Below are 19,975 nucleotides of genomic sequence, written 5' to 3' on the forward strand. Positions count from 1 at the left end.
GGCGGGGCGGGCCGGGCCGCAGCGGGGCGGGGGAGGATGGCGGGGCGGGGCGGGCCGGCCGCGGCGGCGGCAGGGAGCCGGCGTTGATCCGACGGCCGGGCCGGGGCATGGAGGGGGAGCGGGCGGATGGCCCCGCCGCCCCGGCGGAGAGCGGCACGTCGGAGGTGTTCGCCCAGCTGTGGGCGGACGTGATGGGCATCCTGGTGAGTGCGCTGGGGACGGGGTCTGGGACCGGGGCGGCAGCGGGGGCAGTCTGCCGCGGGACGAGTGGGTGGGGTGGGGTGGGGTGGGGGGATGGAGATGCTGCGGAGCGTTCGCCGGGTCTTCCCAGCACCTGCTGCGAAGTTTGCCCGAGTTAGAGCATGCCCACCCTGTGCGGGCGCATACGTCCCAGAAAAACTAACTTCACGGGCAAAGCCAAGGGCTGTGTCGGTGACCGCCTTCATCGCGGTTCTGGAGTAGAGCTCTCCGGGCTGTCGTGGTGGAAGGGGCGGAAGGGCCGCGCCGAGCACCGCCAAGGAGCGGGTCCGGGCAGGGGCTGCCCGCTGGCGGGGACGCACCCGGGAGCGCCGGTTCAGCCGGATCAATGGGCGCATTGTCCCCCTGTTGTCCCGGCGTGCCGCCGATTTAGGGCAGTTTGGGCTGGAGGCGGTGTCGCTGCAGCCTTTGCATCCCACGCACGTGTTTCGGGGTGAAGCCCCGCGCGTGGGGGCCGCTGCCCCGGGGCTCCCGGGCACGGCCGCCGGACCCGCAGCGCTCCCGGGGCCCCGCGGCACTCCCAGGCGCCGGCTTTGGAGCTCTTACTCCCGGTAGTTTTTCGGAGACGAGTTGCTCGGTTACGGCCCATGGAGTTTCTGCGCCGGTGATCTTCTGAGGAGGGACTAATCCTCGTAATTCACTGGTTACAGACAAAAGAGATGGCCCCAGTAACGAGGGCTCAAGGAATTACGTTTAATGGGTACGTAGCGTACCGACAGGACAGACTGGATGGCAAACAGTAAAATACAGGAAGAGTCAATCCTTTATTTCTACTTGCAGCGGGAGAATAATATTTACTTTAGGTCCAAGATGATAATTACCGCAGAGGACTGCCACTCAGCAAAAAAACAAATACGTTATATACGTACTGGAGCTGGCAGCCTTCCAGTGATACAGGAATGTGGTAATCAACAGTGGAGTGCCTGTTTATTCATTTTAAAAGCAAATGAATAGGCTTGATGCGTGTTAGTTTTTGTTGTTAACATTTAACCAGCAGACATTCAAGAATATTATGAAAAATACTTTTTGAAAACTGCCATGGAACATAATTAATGGTAAACCCATAGGATTTAATTCAGAAGAAATGTTATAGAATTGAACAGAGAAATTAATTAGCATTTTATGCTGCCTTTTTTTACCACGTGGAATTTACTGTTAATATTCAAAGTCAGGTTAAAAAACCCTGTGTCATTCCTTTTCTTCACAGAAATTCTCCATTGACATGACATTCAGTTTAATAGCACCCAACTGCGTACACTTTTTTACTGTTAATGATTTTAATCTAAGAATGCAAACAGAGTCAGTTCTGCCAGTTTGTAAGGAGCACACAGTTGGTACTTTATGAACAGTCTCTTTCTCTCTTTTTCTGGCAGGTTTCAGTACTGCATTTAGTAAGAGCAAAGTGCTATTGGATGCCTGGGAAGGAGTGTTTGAGGAGGCCAGACCAACAGCCTAGCATGCTGAAGCTCAGTGCAGAAAAAGATCTGATTGTCACACAACTAATAATTTGAATAGGTTTCTTTTGGCCATACAAGCTAGTTTCCTTCCTGGGAAAACAGATCTGTTTAATTACTATTTGTCTTCTATTAAAACTATACTAAAATTATGTGGTAGAGTTGGTCAGCTTTACAGAAAAGAATCAACTTGTGACTATGAAGTTGCTGGTTTATATCAATTGCAAACATCACCCAGTATTATTAGCATTTCTTACTTCAGTGTTTTGTGTTGCAACACAGTTACAAATACGAAAAGATACCTTGTGTTGGGTCTCCTATAAGAGGGAAGACAGAAGCTCTTCTCCCTGCAAGCTGTCAGTTTTCTTCAGATTAAGATTTTTAAAGAGTTTCTAGTTCTTGAGGCTGCAAAATAAGGTCCTAATCTGAATTGAGTGCTCTGTCCTTGTTTGAAGGCAAGGAAGAAGTTGTTCCAGTGCCATTTTCACTGCTCATCTTTGTGGTGCGTAGAGCTTTGTCTCTTTCAAACCTGTGTTGTAGAAGGCAAGCAGTAAACTAGACTTGTGGCTTCCAAATGGAAGTCTATAGCTGGTTGGTTGTAGTCCGTGATACCACATCAGTGGCCTGTGTAGGTGGCTTACTTCTTTTGCATTGTCAATTATGTGAGAGTATGGGTCTTAATTTCCTGGGATCTGTAGCAGTTCATGACTCAAACTGTCTAGGGAGCACAGATGTAGACACCAGAGTGATTCACTGGGGATGGCTCTAAGAATGAAAAAGTTGGTGCAGTGATAGGCTGGCCAGGTTGGCCCTGCAACAGCCTGAAAGCTACCAAGGGAATGCACTAGCAGAGGGAGAGAGGCGGGAGAGAAAAGCCAAGATCTGCTCTTGTGAGCCTCCCACCTGCAGTGCTCCATCCGACTCTGGGGTCCCCAATACAGGAAAGGACATGGACCTGTTAGAGCAAGTCCAGAGGAAGGCTCCCAAGATGGTCAGAGGGATGGAGCATCTCTCCTGTGAAGAAAAGGCTAAGAGATTGGGATTGTTCAGCCTAGAGAAGAGAAGGCTTCAGGGTGACCTAATTGCAGGCTTCCAGTATCTAAAAGGGAGCCTGCAACAAACATGGAGAAAGACTTTTTATGAGGGCATGTAGTGACAGGACATGGGGGCTTTAAACTGGTAGAGGGTAGATTTAGATTAGATATTAGGAAGAAATTCTTTACTGTGAGGGTGCTTAGGCACTGGACAATTTGCCTCAAGTTGTGGGTGCCCCGTTCCTGTAAGTGTTCAAGGCCAGGTTGGATGAGGCTCTGAGCAAACTGCTCTAGTGAAAGGTGTCCCTGCCCATGGCAGGTGAGGTTGGAACTAGGTGATCTTTAAGGTCACTTCCAACAGACATCATTCTATGATTCTGTGATCTTGGAAGGAGAAAACTAGAATGAAATGAAGAAAGAAGGTGATCATCAAAAGTTTGTTGATTGAATGAAAGAGAAAAATGCATTCTTAAGCCATGATTGTAGGATGATGCAGGGTGGAAAGAACCTCAGGCAGCACCTAACCTATCCTCAAGCCGAAGCAGGGAGAGCTCTGAGGTCAGGTGAGGTTGCTTGGGGCTTTATCCAGTCATGTCTTGAAAAGCTCCTGGGACAGAAACTGCACAATCTCTCTGTGCAGCCTGTTCCACCAATTTGCTGTCCTGACAGTAAAAAAGATGTTTTTTAGAAAAGGGATAAAATGCCTGATTCTGCCCTCATACTGAGAAGTTAAAGCAGTGGGGAAGAGGAGGGGAAGGTGTTGCCTTCCTCCCGCTGGACCTGCTGAAAGCCTTGTGGAGTGTGGTAGTGTCTGCTCTAGGTGCTGAATTAGGAGGAGAGGCCATAGTGTCAGCCCAGCTGGTATTCAGTACTGAAGTTACTTGAAATACAAATTGAGCCCCTCTCCATATTTATATGGATAAATATATTTCGTTGTTTGTGTATTTTTACTTATGTTCCTTCAAATAGGAACTCATTAGGAGGAACCTGTGGTGGCAGATCCCAGGTCTGCAGGGGAAACAAATGGTTGTCAAGTGCTGCTTGTAAGGAGCATATTTTATGGACTTTGAAGTCACATAATATCTCTATACTTGATAAATACTGAGTGTATGCTTGCAGCTGTACTAGGATTTTGCTGAAGTAAATGTGGCTTTTCCCTTTTGCACTTTTCTAATGAAATATTCCATAGGTGCAGCTGTGGTATAAGCACCTCAAGCTATTTGTGCTGTTAATGGAACTCGCTAGATAACAAAATTATACCCAAAAGCTTTTGCATAGTCTGTAGCAAGCACGTGTTGGAATGTATTGAATAATTTTAATTTTCAGTGTTTCAAAGCAACAGTGGATGGTGGAAGTGTATTAAGGTTTTAGAGAGCAGTGGATTGTGAGTAGTAATAAATTCTCTGCATCACCAAAACTCAATGCTATAAAAATGGGTATTTTTGGCATAGAATCATGTGTTGATGTGGCGATAGCAAAGTCCTTGTTGCTAAAGGTGTGAAGGTTTGTATGTGATGAGATCTGAGAACAAATTGTAATATGAAGTGAAAATCATGAACTTCATTCTTTTAAAGATGTGCTTTTGAAACGTGGGCTATTGACCTTAGTACAGGGAAGACATTCCAGTGCCCCTCTTGTTTATGCAAAGTTCTTCCTTCTCATATAGATAGGAGAGATCTGGGTTAAATCGTGACATTAATGAAATCACTGGCAAAACGAAACAATTTTAATAGAGCAGGAATTTCACTAAAGAAAGTGTCTTTTTTGTGTGAGAAAATTTTGTCTTCAATGGCCAAGATGCAAAAGATACAGCAGAACTTGAAAGAGATGCCACAAAATTAGAAGTTTTTCCAGCTTTTTATTTCAAAGCGGTAGCTAGTTTCTTGTTTCAAACTACTGAATCAACTATAACAAGTGAAACAAAAAGAAAATTATTTCTTTTTTGATAGTATTTTGCAGTTATGCTGAGAGAAAACCAGTCCTTTCCCACCATCTGCTGTTAGTTGAAGAGAACAGAGTATTTTGAGGACAATAAAGCTCACTTGGCTACCAAGAGCCCTACTATTTACATATATAATCTATCTTGGTCTCCATGTTTAAGTGACTATTTGAATTTCTTATCAAAGTAATAAAGAAAAAAACCAAAAGAGAGAAAGACGCCAGCTGATAATGGTACTGTGATAACATGTAATTGGATACTGCCTAACATACTTCGGGAAGAGGAATTTGATATTAAGCCAGGGAGTCTGGATATCTGGAAGGATCAGGGAAGTAGATCCCTGACCGATAAAAGCAGTTGTAGAACTGCCAGGAGGAGTTGTGGCAGCTAACACCAGCCAAAGATTGCTTCCAGGATAGCTCTTCCTTAAACCATCCTTAAATCACTGTAACCTCCAGTGGAAATCTCTACTCTGTTGCTCTCCCAGTTTCTCTTTGGGTGGCTGTTTTTCTGGTGTCAGATTGGCACCAAAAGGCCACTCCTGCTGAAATCATGGACACAGCACAGCTCTGTGGAAAACTGCAGGCAACTGAATAGGTGCTTCAGGTAGAATGTGCTTTTGAAAATGCAATATACTCATTTTTTATGATTTTTATTGAAGACATGTCAGCAAAGTGCCTGTGGCACTGTGTAATTAACTGAAAAAGTGCTTTGGGATATTCTGATTCAAAACATTTTTGTTCCAACTTCTATTTGGAGCACGTTTTCTAAATCACATTCCACTTGCAACAATGAGGATAAACCCAGAAGGCCTGATCTCTGCTTTCAAACTAGCAGATATTATTTTTCCTATTTTACAAAACCACAGAGGGTATTTTGCTTTCAAATAAAGAAGTCAAAACAGAGAGCGACTGACTGTCAGTTTAGGTGTTGGATTCAATTCTATAATTTAAACTTAACCTGTTGCATCTCCTTTCCCTTTCCATGAAATGTTATGCCCAGCAATGCTAATCCCTTTATGAAGAAAGACAGCTCACAGAGATAACCTTTGGTCTTTGCTTTTTCTTGCACATCAGGGCACATAAAACAGATGTCTCCATCAGAGAGTTTAGTCCCCATAAGACCCTACGCCATGAGGAGTGATAAGAGCTTTTGGTTCTGGTGCCTTCTTCATTCTTTCTTGAAAGCAAATTCTTTCTCTTGCTGATTTGCTGTGAATACCAACTTGGAAATACTCTTTTTCTTCATACTTTTTTCATCTTTTGAAAGTCAGTCAACCAATCTCTCTCTGTTTTTTAAGAGCAGTGGAATACAAGATCGCCAGAATTTGCCTGTAATGATGCCTTCTTCCTTTTGTGGATATGAAAAAAATGGCAGTCTCTAAATAGAAAGAAAATGTGAAGATTGATGTGGAAAATGAGATGGTGTTGCACATAAGCACTTAAAGGATTTTTATTACATGGAGTGCAATGTACTGTGCTACACATGTTGGCTACCATTTTCTATAGTCAGGTGAGAACCTCTTACTTGTAGCATATCTTAGAGCAAATGACATTTTCCAGAAGTAGATAATGATTGATTTAACTTAGTCTGATGCTGTCTAGAAATCTGCGTAAATAAGTGCTGATTGTATAAAGTGCTGTGCAAACAGGAGCAGAGTGTAGGGACCAGGGCGCAGCAATGCAGCACGGGGTCACTGCTGGATGTGGCACCAGGCCAAGGGACAGAGGGAGTGGGTAGTGCCCAGGGCAAAGGAGTTTGAGTCAGAATTTCTCCTTCCAGACCCAGTTGAACTGTTTCAGATTTGGCCCTGGGCTATGTTCCTTCTGGATTTTTTTCCTTTCAGAGGTGGCATTGTAGAGGAGAGGGTGGTCGGTGCTGGTGCACCCCGCCCCGCTTCCTGCACCTTTCCGGTCCCCCTCTTGTCATTTGGAATCTATGGTTGTAGCTCTTCATTAATGCAGCAGCCTGGGCTTTCTTCTTTTCTACTTACCCTGTTGTCACAGTATTAACGGCTGTAGTACACGCTGCGTTCGTACTTTAGGAGGTTCAGAAACACAGGATGAATAGGAATTACTTTGTAATGACCCAGCAAAGTGATTTGTCACAATATCTGTTTTAAGTGCTGCTAACAATTTTCCTCTTGGTGATCGCTTGGTGCAGCTGATGACTAATGAACCTGGCACTTTGTCTGATGCCATTACTAGTGGTGGGAGGAGGAGGAACGTGGTTGTGACTGCAGGGATGCTAAGGTGACTTTGCAAGGATCTGAATTCTGTGTTTTTCATGGGACAAAAGGAAGAAACTGGGTTTCATATGTGCAAATCTAAAAATCAAGTTTCTACTATAAAAACATATTCTCCATTAAAATACATGTAGACATGTTGTGGGATTAGATAAAGAGATACGAAGGGGTTTTACTTCTGCGTGACATCAAGAGACTTAACTCACTGGCAGGGAAAAATTACAACACCTTTTGGGCACAAGAATTCACAACAGAGATTTCCATTATTGAAAATAACGACTTTAAAAGGAGCTACCTGTGCCCTCTCCCCCAGAGTGCAGTTGCTGTGGTGTGGGTCAGGTGTGGGCATGCTGGCTCTGCTTTCATCTTCTTGAGGCAAGGGGAACATTTTTCCTGGCTTACGGTAATAGCAGAGCTTTCTTGTCTACTGCCATGTTTTGAAACACAGACTTATAAGACCGGGTTTATTTGAACTAAGATTAGTATAATAAAATACCTAATGGTTTAAGTTCTAATGACACCTGTATAAGCATTTTTGAGCTACGTACTAGTTTTAGAGGCACGTTTCCTGTGAAGAGCTGAAAATTGAGAGTGGGGATTGTATAACCTATCTGGAAAACAGTTTTAAGCAGGGTGTAGCTGGAAAATTGGATGGACAAACTTAAGAATATAATACAACAATGATTTATAAATCACATTTCAGGCTTTTTAATGGAAAGTCATACAATAATTTGGAGAACTGGTTTCTAATATCCGTGTCACAATCTGAGTGCGATCTGGTTGGAGTGCTGTTATGGATCTGCTCTGCTACAAGCCCGTTAAACTTTGGTGATTTGACTTCCCTGTGACCCTGCATGGACATGGGGATATGCTCTTGAGGTCAGTTTGTGCCATCAGGCCTCCAGATGGAGAAAATATGTCTGTTTTCATGTGCATGGGTAAACATACACCCTGAAGGTTACAAGCATGGTAATACAATTATCAAGAATACATCCTTTAATGTTTCGTTATTGTCACTGTATTTATGATGATATGCAGTGCTTTTTGCTCTTTGTGGGTAACAGCCTACTAATATTTAATCTCATGGTGTTCTCCACCTGGAGTATATTCTTTGTGTGTGGGAGTGTGTGTAAAGGAGATTAGGTAACTGTTTAATATAATAATAAAAGCAATGCTTTGAAAGCTTTGCAGCAAGCATGACAAGAGCTGATAGATGATAGTGGAAACAGTACTATGCTTGTTACAATATTAAATTGAGAGTATATGAGCAATCTTTTGATTGTGAGATGCTCCTAACCCTCTCACCTGCAACTGAAGATGCTTTGTGCAGTGCTGATACGTATGATGAAAACAAAAGATAAAGAAAGAAACAAAAGATAAAGGGTCTGCTTTCAGCACTGTTTACATAGAAACTTCAGGAGCCTAAGGCACAAGTTTATTTATAGCCGAGCAATGTCTGGCCTGTAGGCTTTTAAGAAGAAAGGAAAATGCATCTTTTGTTGTTCTTTCACAAGTTCAGATGAGTTGAGCCTCCTGCCCCTTTCAATGCCAGCACAGGCTGACCCTGCTCTGCAGAGCTTGCTCTTGGCTTCACTGTAACCCCAGTCTAACTCGATGGAGGAAACATGAGAGCTCATTGCACCATGGTGGCACTATTAAAAGTTCCGTCGGCGAGTGCACATCCACAGCTGGAGCTTGGATGAAAACACGTGCTAGAGCTGATTGTGTATCATTACATTGCACTTCAGAAAAAATGGCATTTTAGGCTTTTAAGGTATTTCGCTTGCCAGAATAATATCTTGTGATTCATAAGATATACCTTTAGAAATTATATGTCACTGCTTAAGAATCTGTGGGTTTTACACATTTTACATTTGCTGGGATGTTTGTATGTTTGTGTTCTGCCTGTTTATTATCTCTGTTTATCCATATCTGTTACAGTTCTGAAACACTTTCCTTCCCTTTGGATGCTGTGCTCGCAGTTTTCCAGCAGACACATCCTGCATATTGCCACTCAGCCAAAAGGGGTTTTTACACCAGAAATTTCTAGTGCAATCCTAGGGATGGAATGCAAATTGAAAACACTTATTTTCTATTGCTAAATTAAGAGTCATCTCTTTTCACCATCCATGTCATACATGCTTTCATATTGTTATCAATATCACTGCATAGACTTAACGTAGCCTTTAGTTGTACAGAATAATATTTGATACTTGTGAGTTTTGGAGCTTTCAGTGGTTGGCCACTTTAGTGCAATAGCTCTGAAAGCTGATGATAAGTCCTTTGCATTTAAACTGCAGTTCATAATCTCTGAGGATGAAAATAAGAAAAATCCTGTTTTATACATAAGTGTGTTTGCGTTCATACATAATATCCACCACAACTTGGAGGTTGTGATTTCCACTCTATTATTAGGTTTCTTTCCCACCTTAGAATTCATAAATAACCATTGTAAAACAGGAAAAGGTGTGGGCAGACTACATGTTGTATGTCAGTTGTGGTTCCTGTCTTCAGGTTTCCATCTTCAAGATGACTGTATGTTTACACTTGAAAAACATGATGCTTCAGAGTGTGTTTGGGGATATATCATGTTTTATACAAAGGTTGGGGAGAAAGATTTCCCTGTGCAACATTTTATCAGAGGACTGGTAAAGATACTGTATTTCAAAACCAAGAAACCTGGTAAGGAGAGGAAATTTCTAGAGGAAATTTTTCTTCTGAGGTTTGGGGGAAAGGTCTGTTTTGTTTCTTGTTTAATCAGTGGAGACTGCTCAGTTGTAGGTAGTGCAAAAAGGACTGCCCATCCTTAAAAATTCTGTTTTCCTCTCTAATTATACCTACCTTTATTTGGAGTGTCTTACAATGAGACAAGAAATGGAGTCTAATCCTGTGCAGTCCTTCTCCACTGTAGTGCCATGTTCTGAAGTGTAGTGAATTGAAGGGACACTGGGGTGTTTCAGTTCAGTGAAGTGTATTGTTTCCTGCTCAGCCCAAACCCAGCAATGTATTGTTTAGATTTTGTGTCAGGGAGTGAGTATATATGTGCAGATGGATAAACTTTGTAAAACCTAAGCTTTGCATGATAGCTATCTAAACTCAGGAAATTAACAGAGAACATAAGGTCAAGGACCTCACCAAAATACTGGCATGGTAGTGATGATGAAGAGTAGCTTCATCACACATACGGTGTGTGGTCACACATAAATGAGAAGGGAAAGGCATCCTTCTGCATATCCTTGTTATCCTAGTCATGATGAGTCTCACTGGGTTTGGTCAGTGTGGAGTTTGAGTTCCTAATTACCAAAAGTAGGAGGAAAAAAAAACCTGTGGATGTTCTCAATGCTGCTTTTTCTCTCTGATGGAATGGTACTTTCTTCAAGTAATCTTTGCCAAGTTACTTGTGGGTTTTAATTCTTGTCTCAAGTGTACATAGAATACAAAAGATTGTACAAATCTTCATTTTTCGTCTGCCAAACCTAATAACAACTACTGCAGAATGCTTACAGATAGTTATTTTTTTTTATAAACTGCCATGAAAGAGAGAGGAAAGGGATATAAAAAGGTATGTTAACTCCTGCTGACCCTTCTGCCTTTCGTAGGCAGATCTGTTGCTGGGGGCGCTTGAGCAGTTTACAAAACCAAAAAATTAAAAGACTGAAGCAGGGGTTTTTCTCCAGACATACGCCCCTCTTAGGAAAATACCTCTCATATAAAGCAGAAACAGAGGATGAGAGGGGATGGAGGTGCAGTGAGTCAGTATCCAGAGCTGTATTTCTGTGGCCAGAAAAGTGAAAAGAGTCCCAGCGGAGAAGGGTAACTTGCAACTGCTAGGAAGAGGGATTTAGAAGGATCATGTGAAAGGAAGAATTGCCGCCTTCATGGCAGGAAATGACTGGAGCACGCACTGGGACCTTGGCAGAGGAAGGTCAGTGTGCAGGCTGGCTTTGTGGAGGCCCAGAGGAGGTGGCTGAATGGTGTGGACATCAGGAGCACATGGGAAATAAATAATGGAGACTTAAGCTTGGTTCAGAAATGAAAAGGCTTATTTCAGGCACTGAGTAGGGATATCAGAGTGCAAAGTAAGCCTTCACATCTAGTCGGTTGCACCTTGTTTTGTTTTTGCTTAGAGACAAATGCAGGCTAAAGGTGGGTAACCATTGATGTGTGTATGAGTAATGTAAAACTAACCCATCAAGGTATTACCAGCAGATGCTTTGAATGGGTAATTTGTAGCAGAAGGCTGGTTAGCTAAAACAAGCTGGGGATGAGAGTGCAATTAATTTTTTCATGGAGACAGTCTGATGCCCTGTTGCTCTGGTCGCATGTAACTCCTTCTGAACCAGACTGCACCTCTCCAGCTTTGAAGAGATTGCCATATCTGAAAATACATGATTTTCCTTTCCTTTTGAAAGAGTCTTACAGCAAAATCTTTGTTTTCTTTCAAATCCTAATTCTCTGTGAACGAAGGAGCTTATTTACTGTACATCCTTTGTTTTGAAACTGATAATGGTACGTACTGTGAAAAGTGGTGTAACATCTTGCTCAGAGAGTGTCCTTCTGGTTTTGTGTTGCTTCAGATGCATCCTGGTACAGAGGTGGTCGTGCCACTCTTGCTGGGTTTATGGGGTGGTGTTCCCTGAGACTGTGGTCACTTTTTTCATCTGAGAAGCAGAGTCTGTGAGAAAACTCCTTCCATCTGAGACTTTCTTTGCATGTTACTGTCACTTTTACAACTAGGTGAGATATTTTTCTTTGGCATGACAGCTGTTTTGACAAATGGTTAGTTAGCAGGATGTTCTCCTTTTGATGTTCAAGTTGCTATGCATTGAGATGTTGCTCAAGTGAGGGCTTAGCTTGCCAGCTAAGTCCAAGTGTCTTTATCTACAGCTGTTTTCTTTCAGCCTGTGGTTCAGGGCCTTGGGTCGGTGAGAATCAGCTACCAGGTTTTGTAGAGAGACAGTGGTTTTTGCGAGCTTCATTAACACTGGGGTTCTGCCAGCTTCTGCTCTCTATGATCCCTTTAGCCATATGGCGCTTTTCAAACTGTTCTGTGCTTCAGTTTGAGGTGCATCTCTGTGATGTGCAACACTTGAGTAACTCATTCAGTCTCCAGTAAAAGCAACATAGAATCACAGAATATTTATTGGAAGGGACCCATAAGGGCCATTTAGTCCAATTTCCTGCTCCTCACAGGATTACCTAAAGCTTAACCATAAGACTGAAAGCATTGTCCAGATGCTCCTTGAACTCTGACGGGCTTTGTGCTGTGACCAGTTCCATGGAGAGCCTGTTCCAGTGACAGACCACAGTCTTAGTGAAGAATCTTTTCCTAATGTCCCATCTGAACTTGCTCTGATGCAGCTTCACTTCACATCCCCATGTCTCTTATCAGTGGGCAGAGCCACTGGACTGACAGCAGCCACAGGATTAAGCACTTCCTTGAAACAGGCACATGACATCTTTTCATGTCACCCCTTCAGAGAAATATGGGCTTGAAATACCTGGGAGATACAGCAACCACACAGTTATTCAAACCCAGACTCCATAGGATATGCTCTGTTGGTGGGCAGAAATATTCCTCTTTTATTTGTGTAAGAGGCCTATTTAGCCTAATTAGAAAGTACTTTGGCAATGATGAAGCAGTGTGAGCACACAGGAATGCAAAAAGCCCATCTTTTCTGTACACAGATAAAGGGAAATGAGTAAATAAAATATGGGATCCCAGAGTGGAAAGGATTATAAGCTGGCAAGAGATAGAGTTCTTTATTGCTAGGTTGATATCCCTAATTGATATAAACATGAAGCCCTGTGCAATCTGTGGTAGTTAAAAGATATGCATCTAAATAATATTTAAATAGATTCTTGCATTTTTAAGACCCACTGGAGTGTAATTGTATTCAACTTAATTAAATGAACTGAAACCCCCTGATAACTGTGCTTTACTGTTCCTAAATAAAACACTCTCCAAAGAGACTTGAAGAAGCTTAGTTAAGGCGATAAAAAACCTGAGCCCAGCACCATGAAGTTTTGCACGAGCAGTTTTATATTTAGTTCATCTGTATGCTACCTGCAGTGGTTGAGACTGTGTTAACAGTGCCATGCCTCTGTTAAGAGTCAAAAGCTGAGGCTTCACTGAAGTGGTTCAGGGCAGAGTCAGCCTTTCTGGTTTCAGATTATTTATATGAATGTGGGGTGTCTATTTAAGATAGTTTATTAATACCACTCCTCTGTGCCAGCACAGGGCATGCAGTCCCTGCAGGTTTGCAGGGATAGCAGAGGCAGGCGGGATGGGCGGCATTGGTGAAGGGGAGCCTGGGCGCAGCTTCTTGTGGGAGCTACAGGAAACCATTTCTGCTGCTAAGATTACAGGGGGAAACATGGATTGCTGCCATGCTCAATTACAGTTGTTTCCTTTCCCGGTAAAAGACGCCCCGTCAGGAAGTGGTAGGAGTGAGGGTGAGGTTAGTCCCTGCTTATGTAGAAGTGTCGGGTGTATCCTCTAGGCTGCAAGCTGCTGAATTTCTAGCAGGAAGAAACAGAAAAGTAGCAGAGTTTGAGAAAGCAGTTTAAACATCAGCATTCTGGCTTTCCATAGCTAGAAGCTTGCACCTCTGTGCTTGCAATAGTAAGTCAAGGACTGCATCTCTGGGGCACACAGTGCTCTGTGCTGATGGGTGCCTCAACCAAGATTGCTGATTTCCGTACCTACTCCCAAAAAAGAGGAGAGATCCTGTCATGCCTTGGTGTACAGAGCAGTGTTTTTTCATGCTTTGTAAAAACAGAGTTTGAAGTGAAGGCAGATATTCTGAGATTTCCTTTGCCCTTTCTGAAACCTTAACATGGATAGCAGGAGAGCACCTTCCTCTTGGAAGTCAGCCTCCAAAATGGCACAAGTGGGAGTAATTGTGCTTGCTGTCACACCCATCTTCTTAAGAGCAGGATTTCTAAATGCTGGGCTGCTCATTGCCGAGCTGGGTGATGCAAGGTGCAGTGCTGTCCCGTAGTTCTTGCCATGTAAGCGCAGATGAGATGATGGGCTAATCCAGCCATGAGAAACATGGGGTGACTGCATCCCTGCTGGGCTTTTCCAGTGCTGGATTTCCTTCGGAGTGGGAGGGGACTGTGCTCTCTCCTCTACTCTTCATTAGCTGTAGCTGGGGGGAAGGTCCCATGCAGGATTTAGCTGCTGGGGTGCTAAGAAATGAGGGAAGGCATGGAGTGTTCTCTTTTACTGGTGCATGTCCAAAGCCGGTACTGCTGGGTTTTGGTAGGCTGGGGGAAACTGCTGTCCATAGGGACCTGCCCAGGATCTGGGGCCTGGCTCTCAAAGTAAAGCAGCAAGGAGTGCACAACAGTACACTGAAGAGGCAAGGGAAATGGGCAGGGGGAACAGAGAAAAAAGGATGAGAAGTTTTTTTTGAGTGAACTTTCCTTTTTTCTGGACAAGGTGTGTCCTCCTCCTGCCAAACTGTCCAGGGGAAAAGCATAGCACAGTTTAAACTAAAGGCAGTCATTCTCTCCTGCCTTGACACTTGGAAAAGTCCTTTTGTTAGTAAAACTAGCACATAACCATTACCAAAGTTTGCTTTCTCTGACCAACTTTAACACCTTGGGGAAAAAATGTAAACAAGACTTGCTGAGCTTACACACTTGTCCTGAAATACTGTTGACTACTCTGTTTTGCCTTTAAATATCCAAATATTTTTTCTTTACGTGTTTTCTGTTTAGATTTTTTCACACTACTATTTTAATGATTACTCACACCTCAGTTATGTAGTCCCATATATTACAGAAGATTTGGTTTTGTCATACTGTGCTGCTACTAAACATAAGGAAAAGAGCTTTAATAAGAACTCCTTCACTATTGCAGCTGATATGGCTAACTCCCTGAAATACTTATTTCATCATCTACTTGAGATGTTTGGCTTTTGCATATCTATTTTCTTAGACCCTGACTTACCTCAGACATGAAGCCACCCCCGTAATATATGCTAAATTTCCCAAATCTGGAACCAGAAATTCACCTCCATCTCCTTAGTGCAGGAGATAATCTGCTTTTATCAGATATATGTACATTTCTTAACCCTTGCCATTCTTTTGTTTACCATTTGCCTCTGCTCCAAGTCTCAGGCTAGAATCCACTGCAGCTGGTGCACATGAACTGACAAATTTTCACTCAATCTGAGAAAAAGTCTCAGCAGACTGTGCAAAAGGAAGAGGCAGTGAGAGCAAGGGAGACAAAACTAATGAGAGGTGATGTCAGGTGCAGCTATTGCATGGCTTAAGGAGTTAACTTACTCTGCTCTACAAGCTGACAGTGGCAACTTGTACCTGACTGCTGACCAGTCTGTTTGGTAGTTGTGGCCTTTTGGGTATCAGAGCAGACAAGGGTTTTGAGTTCCATTTTGATGAGCTTAGTGCAGAGCACGTCAGGGAAAGGAGGATAGAAGATAGTATACTGTTATTAGGGAAGTTGGACATTAAGGGTGCTTTGAACTAACTTTCATGAATAAAATTTGCATATATTCTTGTCTGTCAAGACCTGGTTCTACTTGTGATAAATACTGACATTTTAAGTATGTTGGAATGTACATTTACATAGATGCAACTTTTTGGTTAGCATGCATATATTTTTATTTTTTCCACAGAGGACTCCCTTGGTTGCAAGCTACAAAGAGGGATCCCAGTAGTATGCTTTCAAATTTATTTTAATTTACAGAGGGAAAGCAGAAGTCACACTCAGAATGTTTTTTCCAGAAATGCTTTGTTGCGCCTTCTTGACAAAGACTTTGGGGCTTTAGAGTAAAAAGAGGGGGTGAAAAAGACTATTGTGCTACTGGTGAAGGAAACACTTTATTTGCAGAATTTTGAAAGAGTAAGGGTTTTTTTTGATGTAAAGATAAGGAAAAGTTTCATATATATGTATATAAAAGAAAAAAACCTTACATAATGCTGTAGTTTAATCTCAATTTTCTGGGTCTAGAGTGACCACTCTGAACTCAGTGGGTTGTATGAGTTATTTCAGATAAGTGCTGCAAAATCTTTGATATCATTGTGCTTTCTGCTTATTGTACAGAATCTATAACCATTTTAACCATGCTGCAGAGAGCTTGACACAGTAGCATCACATCTATTTTTGTAACTCTGTCTGTAAAGCCGCATAGTTTAATGACTCAACCCTCAGATGCCATAAAACTTAATGGAAAGTCTATTGAATCGGTCTGCTCTGTATGTTCTCTTTGTTCTCACAGTGTCCGGCTAGAGAGAGGTCAAGGGAATCATGACAACTTTTCAGCATCCTCAAAAATAGCTGTTCTCAATATAAAAATGTCATGACTTGTACACTGAGTATTTTATGCCTTCTGAAATCAAGGCAAGCGCTGGCTGCCTGGCCTTGCACTTCTGTCTCATTCACATTTCTGACCCTGCTGACTGTCAAGACAGACTTTGAACCTGTCATTGCATGGATAGTGGAATTGTTAACTCTGCTGAATGGAAGACTGTCCTTTCTGAGCCCTAAGAATAGAAGAGAATGTTTCTCTAGAAGCTTGTTGGGTTCATTTTTAATGCAACCATTTTGAAGCTGTGCCAGAAGGCAAAACATCAGCCCTGTTCCTAGTAGAAATACATTGGTAGCAAGGGACAGGTAAGAGGGTCAGAACTGTGGAACAGATAGGATTATCATGAAGCTCTGCAGGTTTTCCTATAGATGCCTGTCCTCACTGTGTATTATTGTAGAAAATGAGATGCAAGCTCTAGCCAGAGAGGTGGATGCAGGCTTAACTCTCTGTTTGGAAAAGGTTTGGATCTGATTTCAATCTGCCTCCTTAGAAAGCACTGGGAAGGAACCTGGAACACAGTGTCTCAGATTAATCAGCTGTAGCCTGAATTCAGGTATTAGTAGATTTTGGAATGCAAAGAGTTCTGCCACGAGTCCAAGGTCACTGAGGGAAGGATGCAAAGTTTCTCAAGCTTTTATGATTAGTAAAAACATCTAAAAAGGGCTGGCATCTTAGTCAAAGTTGTCCCATGAAAATCTGATAATCCCTTGCTTTCTAGCTAAGGTAGTTCTGCTTAACTTTAAACATCTTGTAGGATGTGTGCTATGTAGATGAAGTCCTGTCAAAAATAGGATGTTTATTAGGCACAAATAGATTTTCCCTCAGTAGATGTTCTTATTTCACTGCTTTTTGGTCCCTCCTCCCTCTTACCCGTCTCCCCTCCCCAAACAAGCCTGTTTGCTCTGGCCCACATTCTGGCTTTCATTTATGTACTTCTTAGAGCTTTCCAAACCAAAGGTATTATTGAAATGCAAGGTCATGTTCCACAAATTTTTAGTAGGCGTCCCTGTTAAAATCTAACTGCCAGAAATTAGCTGCTAATGTTTACAGTGACTCTCCACACAGTAGTCCTGTGTTTCAGGCATGGAAATGGATTTTTCTCATCTTGGCCTGTGAAGGTCAAAAAACGTGCCTTTGCCAGGGCATGATTGCTGAGCGTTGTGAAAGGGCACCTTCTCTTTGCCAGTGCCATTTCCACATTCATTTATACTTTAATAGGAAAAAAAGTCAGATTGTCTTCCTTCTAGTTTCTGACCCGTTCCTAAGATCCCAGATTATGCATGTGCTGTGGCCATAGCTGCAGTGGCTTTTAAGTTCTGAACTCGTGTAGTTGCACTGTGTGCTGTAATATGCATTGCCATGTACAGATGGAGACCCATCTGTCTCGCTGAACAAACAGGCTTGTAGCATCCACATCTTTTTACATTTCTGAGATTCATGCAGTTACATGAATTTCACCCAGGGGCTGGGAGAGTGAGCATATATATCCAGTAATCAAGACGTCTTTTTTGACATTCCTAATATATGCCAGAATAGGAGGAGGACACACTGGAATACGCAGCTTTGTAATACGTTTTTCAGATTCTGAGATAGAGAAGTATAGAGTAAAATAGTTGTATTTTTGGAAGATTTTTCTAAAAATCTTGTTTATGCAGAAAGTATGCATGCTCTGCTAGTGCCTAATATTTAGATACACGTGCAGGTTCATCAAATGTATTTGTTACTTAGCAAAGTCTGTTACTCCTCCTTAGCTATTAGTGTCTTCATTTTATTACACTATTAAAATATGAATGTATTTTTACTTAATTTTACAGCCAGCAGAGCTCTCTAGCAAAACATTTTTCTCTTTTACACTTTCAGATGTCAAATACAAAGGATTCTGCCAAGGCATTAAACTAACTGATGTGCAGTGACCGATAAATTCTAACTTTATAATAAGTGTCAAATCGTTCCAACTTTTCTTTGTAGTCACTCCATTAACAGGAATCCCAGTGGATTCCTTTGGTATTCACATGCATATCAGAACTAATTCTCTGGGAATTTCAGGGCAATTCATCATCTTGCTCTGTGTTTTATGGTGCCAAAAAATGGTGCATGCATACATTATAAAATGGAAATTTAGGAACATACTTCACAACTGAAAATAGAAATCTGAGATAACTTCTGTTTACATTAGACTATTAAATCTTCATTTTACGTTTAACCCTTTATAAATAATGGATTGTTTACTTTCCTGGCTATCAAAACTATTTTGTGGAAAGGTATCAGGCAGTAGTGAAGTCTTAGGGGTAGCATGTAACTTTTACCAATAAAGTGTTTGGGGAATGGTTTTCCTGCTCAATATTTGTATTGCTCACAAAATTTTTTCCACTAGAGAAGATCTGTGGGATTATATAGCTGGAACATTGCAGTTTGCATGGTAATAAACACAATTGGTGTAAAGCACTCTTCATGCTAGCGCTTTTTTTAAGTATTAAATTTTTAACAAAATGCAAAAGTTTATTATGAGGTCTTGGTTTTAAAAGTGTTACTGACAGTTCAGAGCATTTCAGAGGCTTCTGAATTACAGATATGTCAGTAAGAACAAATTTGAAAGCTATATATTTTTTCATTGCTCACATAGGCTGTTTCAAATATGCAACCCATCTATATCAAAATGGGACATAGTGGGACATAGTGGTACATAACTGATGGCTCATTGTAAATTGCATTGGCTTACTAATTTTTGTATTACATAACTGTATGTTTTTTCCTACCTGTGAAACTAAAATGGCACTCCACATTTGTCTAAACCTATGAAAATTTACACTGGGTCTTACTCTTTATGCATCATTATGAAATATTTTAAAAATATTGTTAGTATGAATGCTTTTATTGTTCTATTTTATTAATAATTCTAGAGATTTTTTTTAACTTTTCAGACTATTCCTTTGACTCCCTTTGTAACACAATGCATGACTTACCTAGCTGGAGCTAATGTTTTGTGTATGAATATTTTTTAAATACTCTAAAACAAAATAGAAATGCAAAGCACACTCCTGGTGATTTTGTGTGAGACAGTTTAGAATTATTTGGAGAAGTTAGGGGATCAGTTTAAAGAATAGACAAAATGCCATGGTTCAAAATTCATCTTCAGATTAGTTATACTTGTGGTTTGGTGATATCTAAAGTATGTCTTCTTGGCCAGTATTAGTGCAATAGAAAAATGAAGCAACTTCTCTTTTCTAAGTTTTGCCATGTTTTTAGTAGTGATTGAAGAATAAAGGAGGATGATGGAGGTAACTCTATGTAGGGATCAAATTTGAGGTCATATAAATCAAATATACAATCCTTTGTTAAGTTACGACACTTACATGAAACATGAGTGGATGGTGTGGGTTGTGAGATGCTTGCTGTCTTTCACTTGGGTTGATTTGTGTATCTGTATTTCTTTTGACAAAACCAATACTTTTCTGCATTGCCCACATGCATAAACTCATAAAAGCAGCTCTTGACCACAGACACAAATGATTCAATCGGTATTTTCCACTGCAACCTTCTGGCAAGCTGAGGTGCAAATGCAAGTGTTTGTGGTTTTGTTCTAGTTTAGAAGCTATGGGGCTTCAAACCCCAAAGCTGTCCACATCTAGTTAGGAGGGTGCATGCTGCCTTTTTGGAGTGGCAGCTGCGTAAAGCTGCCCTCGGTCTGGTAACCCAGCAAAAGC

General features: G+C 41.7%; 1 protein-coding gene across 5 annotated transcripts in view; it reads left to right on the forward strand.

The window, feature by feature from the left end:
* The window catches only part of SASH1 (SAM and SH3 domain containing 1), a 535,527-nt gene that overhangs the window by 414,278 nt on the left and 101,274 nt on the right, over positions 1-19,975 (forward strand). For 2 of the 5 annotated variants that reach the window (XM_042017469.1, XM_042017470.1), the window contains exon 1: positions 53-203. The exons of 2 other annotated variants lie outside the window; for them this stretch is intronic. In XM_042017469.1, coding sequence (XP_041873403.1) covers positions 108-203 — 96 coding nt within the window. In that variant the 5' untranslated portion in view covers positions 53-107. Of the gene's footprint in view, positions 1-52; positions 204-19,975 lie in introns of those variants that run through there. One more of the 5 variants, XM_042017473.1, reaches the window with a different exon arrangement.

This window comes from Corvus kubaryi, unplaced genomic scaffold (genome assembly GCF_017639235.1).
Source record: "Corvus kubaryi isolate FWS band 111438036 unplaced genomic scaffold, C.kubaryi_AGA036_p1.0 split3-73, whole genome shotgun sequence".
In the NCBI taxonomy this organism is placed as follows: Eukaryota; Metazoa; Chordata; class Aves; order Passeriformes; family Corvidae; genus Corvus; species Corvus kubaryi.